A 5,575-nucleotide genomic window follows, 5' to 3' on the forward strand; every position below is an offset into this window, starting at 1 on the left:
CTACTCTATTTGGTAAGCACAGGTGAAAATTAAAAAAAAAAAAAAAAGGATTTACAGGGTTTTTTTTTTTTTCAAATCCAGCTCTTAGGATGACAATGTATACTCACATTTTTTTTGTTTGTCTGTTTTTGGAGAGGTTTTTGCTATAGGGTGCATGCGCTCGCCAGCAAGACAGAGAGAGACAGAGAGACAGAAAGCAAGAAATCACCTCCCGGGGGGATGGCCACGCCACAATCCCTTCTCTTCCACTCTCCTCTCGGGATCTTGGGCATGCACGCACACGCGCCCAGCGTGAGTTTAAGCCACCGGGTCCGGGACTCAAACCGCAGTCGGCTACATGGGAGTTCAGTGACATAGCCATTACGCTAACTGCTGGTCCCTATATACTCCCATTTTACAGATGAGGAAACGCAGGTGGCTCTGCTAACTAGAAAATCTGGACTTTAATTTCTGGGGTTGTCTGTTTTCACTAGGTTTTCGAACTTCAGTATCACTGACACACTTGGTCAATAATTCTTTGTTGTTGGGTACTGTTCTATGCACTGAAATAGGGATGTTTAGTAGTATTCCTAGGTTCTAGCCTCCTAATGCCAGTAGCGACTGCCAGTTACGACAACCCAAAATGTCTCCACATAGTGCCAAATGTACTTGAGGAGAGGGTGGGTGAATCCCACATTGCTGAGAACCACTGGTGGAAACCAGCCTAGCAACTGTTGACTAGAACTACTTCAAACCATGAGAGCGAGAATTACCCTTCCCCCCTTCAGTCAATGTAATTAAAAAAAAAAAAAAAAGGATAAAATTTACAATCATTTCCAAATGTTGAAAGTTGCAAAATTATAATCCTGAAAAAAGAAAGACAAATGAGGTGAGCCCTACCATTCTAGGGCTTCCACTGAAAGGTAATTCCCAGTTTAGAGCACAGAAAGAACCTAACCAGAATTTTCTTTTTTTTTTTAAAGAATTATTTTATTTAATTTTATCATTATCAATATTTTTTACCTTGACCAGAAAGAGACGGGGCGGGGGGTGGGGGGAGCAAACCATCAGTCCGGGACTCAAATCATGGTCACCCATGTGGAAGTCCAGCGCCTCTAACCACCATACCATCTGCTGGCCCGATCTAACCAGAATTTTCACTAACTTGAGGAAACAGACTGGGATTTGAGAGGTCCACATAGGTTAAAATTTGGAAAGCACTTATCTGGCAAAAAGAGATCTATATAGAGCCCAGCTATGCAAATCTAAATAAGGCACCCTTGAATCTTTCCTAAACACTGATCTATGCATGTGTGAGAGGAAACCTCAATGAGACTGGAGAAGAATGATTCCTGAAAAGAGAACAATTACTTGGGAACTCTAAGACAATTTCCAGAACTCACTTAACGACCTCGACTTTTTTGTTTTTGTTTGGCTTTCCTGTAACCAGTGGGGAGACCTTGTTAAATATAAAGAATATTCGGTCAATCCCCAGGAGGGTCACACATTAGAAGTAGAGTAATGCGGGGCCGGCAGGTGGTGTGGCGGTTAAGGTGCCGGATTCCCACATAGCCGGCCGACCATAGTTGGAGTCCCAGACCTGGTGGCTTGCTTTCTTACTCCCACCTTCCATCTCCCCCCACCCCCATCTCTGGTGAGCACATATGCCCTGTAGCAAACTTTAAAATAATAAGTAAAATAAATAATATTTTTTTTTTAAAAAAAGAAGTGCAGCAAAAGAATAGGTAAGGGGGCTCAGAAAAAAGAGTTTAACAGATACAAAAATCCATGTAAACACATAGGTTATGGATCTACAACAGAGTAAAAAAAAAAAAAAAAGAGATGTTGCCAATCTTATATATGTATATCTCAAAAACAAAATAAAAAACTAGTAGAACAAATCAAAGTTATGTAACATAAGGCACTGTTCTTTGTTGAAGATGATGTTTATGGCAGTATCTTTGGTTTGATTATCACATACCACAGGCATACTCTGAAAATCATGGGGCCAGCAGGTGGTGTAGTGGTAAAGGCACTGGACTTCCACATGGCTGACCATGGTTTGAGCCCTGGACCTGGCAGTTTGAAACTCATGCCAGGCACATATTATGTGCATACCCAAAATCCTGAGGAGAATGGAGAAGGGATAGCAGCATGGCCATCCTCTCTGCAGTAGGGGCGGGGGGTGACTTCTCACTTATCCTCTCATTCTCTCTTCTCGCTCTCCAGTGAATGCATGCACCCTATGGCAAAAACCTCTTTTTTTTAAAAAAAAAATTAAGATCATTTTCAATAAGTTCATTGTGTGCCAAAAGAGTTCAATACTCTTTAAAGGAATAAGACAAAATCCAGCACTCAACAGTATCAAACCATAACATCCAACAACCAATCAAAAACTCCAAGAGGCCCAGCCACAGTAGTACAGAGTGGACACTGATCCTTGGGGACTGAGATTGCACAGGAGGTCTAGGTTTGATTCCCTGCCCACCCTAAAAAATGCTACTCATGGTGGCACACCCTTGTAGTTCAGCTACTTGGGAGGCTGGGGCAGAGGGGATAAAAGCTCACAGCCAGCATGGCCAACATAGCTAGATCCTATCTGGAAAAGCAGGGTGTACTGGTGCATGAATGTAATACACACGTAGAAGACATACGATAGAGCAGAAAAATACAGGGACCAGCAGGCGGCATGGTGATTGGGGTTCTGGGCACTTCCACATGGCCGACCACGGTTCGAGTCCCAGACCTGGCAGCTTCCTTTCTCCCTTTCCCTCTCTCTCTCTCTCTCTGTGTTTCTCTCTGGTCAAATTAAAATAAATGAATAAATAAAATTTTTTTTAAAAAAAGGCAGAAAAATACGATCCATAACTATCAATAGGAGAAAAATCGGTCAATGAACTAGATCCAGAAATTACAGATTATAGAGTTTGCAGAAAGACATTAATACTACTGTTGTTAAGTACGTGCCACTGGTTTAATGATAGATATAAAGGAAAATATCAACATAATATCTTCTTAAAACTGAATAGAACTTCTAGAGATGAAAGATATCTGAAATGATACGCCAGAGTAAATGCTACATAAGAAAAGAGAACAAGCCTGAAAGCATAGCAATAGTAGTTATTCAAAATAAAACACAGGCAAGAAAAAATATTGAAAAAAAATTAAATGGTGCATCAGTGACCTACAGGGCACTGCCAATAGTCCAACATGTGTGCAATTGGAATCCCCCGAAAATGAGGTGTAAAATATCTGAAAAAAATAATAAAACAAGGGACCAGCTGATGGAGTAATGATCATGTTGCTGGACTCCCATGTAGTCAACAGCAGTTTGAGTCCCGGACTCGGCGGCTTCAAATTCACACCAGGTTCTTGTGTGTATGCATACCCAAAATCCCAAGAGAAGAATGGAGAAGGGACTGCAGCATGGCCATCCCCTCTAGAAGGTGATTTCTCACTTTCTGCCTCTCTCTCCCTTCAGCTCAACAGTAAAAATCTCTCTAAAATAATAATAATAAAACAAAAAGACAACCAATGTGTGGACCAGCAGGTGGCATGGTGGTTGAGACACTGGACTCTCACATGGCAGTCCAAGTCCCCGGCCTGATGGCTTGCTTTCTCACTTTCTTTTCTCTTTCTCCTTCTCTCTGTCTCTGACTCTCTGTGGTGAATGCGTGTGCCCTATGGCAAATTTAAAAATAATAATAGTCAATAAAATTATATAATTATTTTAAAAAAGAGTAAAGGATGGAAAAATATGCTTAGACGAATGCTAATAAAAAATAAGAAACTAGAGTGGCTTCATTAATAATGAGTAAACTTCAAATTCCAGAGTAAGAAATATCACCAGAAATGAAGGATATTTCATAACACTCAAAGGGGCAGTCTATCAGCTCTCTTCTGTATAGAGAGAAAGAGAGAGAAGCGCTCATTTACTTCTTCCATGGACAAGACAGACAGAGACAGAGAACGTGGGAGCAACCCCAACAGTCTTCAAGATCCTCAAGATCCACCCCCAACTTCAGCCAACTCCAGATCTGGGGCACTAACGTGCAGGTGAACTCCAGGAGGCCTTGGAATGAACCAGAACCTTCCTATGTGATTCAGCCTCACAAAAAAAAAAATGATTTCAGTTTTAATTTCACACTACCCATCTCTCTCTCTCTTTCTTTTTAAAGATTTAATTTTATTTCTTTATTATTATTTTTTAATTTGCCTAGGGCACATGCACTCACCAGAGAGAAACAGAGAGGAAGAGAAAGTGAGTGAGCAAACCACCAGGGCCAGGACTCAAACCACAGTCAGTCATGTGGGAGTCCAGCACCTTAATCACCAGGCCACCTGTTGGCCCCTGTACTATCCACCTTAACAGTTCTAAACATACATGCAGTACTTGACAAAAGAGTTTCAAAATACACATAGTGAGGCCAGCAGGTGGCCTGGTGGTTAAGGTGCTAGACTCCCACATGGCCCACCATAGGTAGTTAAAGCACCAGATCCTGCTGCTTGAAATACAAGTTGGTCACCTGCGTGTGCATGCCCAAAATCCCAGGAGGAGAATGGAGGAGAAGGAATTGCTGGCCTGGCCATTAACCCTGGGAGGCGATTTCTCACCTTCCCTCTTACTGTCTCCCTGTCTCCTTCCAGTGAGCGCTTGCACCCTATGGCAAAAACCTTAAAAAATACAGTAAATCAGATAGAACGAAAGGAGAAAGAGACAAATCGACCGTTATTAATTGAAGACCTGGGAATTCCTATCTTAATTATCTCATGGAACAAGTAAATGAGTTGGAAGACCTGAAAGATGCTACCAACCAATTCAGTCTGACATTTTTACAAACACTCCATCAAACAGAATTCATGTTCGGTACAAAAGGTATACTCGCCAAGACAGACCGTATTCGTGGCCGTAAACATATCTCAAGAAATTTAAAAAGACTGAAAGCACGTAAGGTGTGCTCTCTAGAAAATCGAATTAAACTGTGGTGAGAATGGCCTAAGTCTACTCATGCAAAGAGCTTAGAAAGAGCCTGCTGGGAACGCTGCCTTGACCCTGCGCGGCAGACGGAGGGAGTCCCCTCGAAGCCAGGGAAGGGGAACAACACTTGGACACAGTCCTGGCAACACACTGCGGGGTGAGGACAGGTGGCCTGAGTCCCATGCCCGCTCGGACGCTTAGTGGTCGACTGCCTTCTGGATAGACGCGGCAGTGGTCTTGGCCGCCCGCTGGTGTTCAAGTCCCCGCGATGCCCCACTCCCCTCCGTGGGGACGGCCTACCTGGCAGCCCACCACCTCGGCCAGGTCGGGGTGCACGGGCGGCGGCTGGCGCAGGCAGCACAGGAAGAAGGTGGTGTCGTAGCGGCGGCGGCCGCCGCGCGTGAACGGCGTGAGCCAGGCGCTCCAGTCGTGCAGCGCCCAGATGTCCGGCGTGCAGTCGAGGTGCGCGCACAGGCGCAGGAAGTCGCGCGGGTCGCGGCGGACGCGGGCGCGCCAGGCGTCCAGACCAGGCGGCGGCTCGAGTGTGTCGCCGGGATCGGGCGCGGGCCGCTCGGACACCGAGGCGGCGGGGGAGCGCCCCCGCCGCGGGAGCGGCAC

At 44.8% G+C, this 5,575-nt stretch overlaps 1 protein-coding gene across 1 annotated transcript in view; it reads right to left on the bottom strand.

The window, feature by feature from the left end:
• The window catches only part of NUDT19 (nudix hydrolase 19), a gene marked incomplete at its 5' end in the record, with an annotated part of 12,145 nt that extends 6,588 nt beyond the window's left edge, over window positions 1-5,557 (bottom strand). The window contains one exon of the mRNA XM_006168015.2: window positions 5,258-5,557. Coding sequence (XP_006168077.1) covers window positions 5,258-5,557 — 300 coding nt within the window. The remainder of the gene's footprint in view (window positions 1-5,257) is intronic.
• Between the last annotated feature and the right edge of the window lie 18 nt (window positions 5,558-5,575).

Source organism: Tupaia chinensis, unplaced genomic scaffold (assembly GCF_000334495.1).
Source record: "Tupaia chinensis unplaced genomic scaffold, TupChi_1.0 Scaffold145396_1, whole genome shotgun sequence".
Lineage (NCBI taxonomy): Eukaryota > Metazoa > Chordata > Mammalia > Scandentia > Tupaiidae > Tupaia > Tupaia belangeri.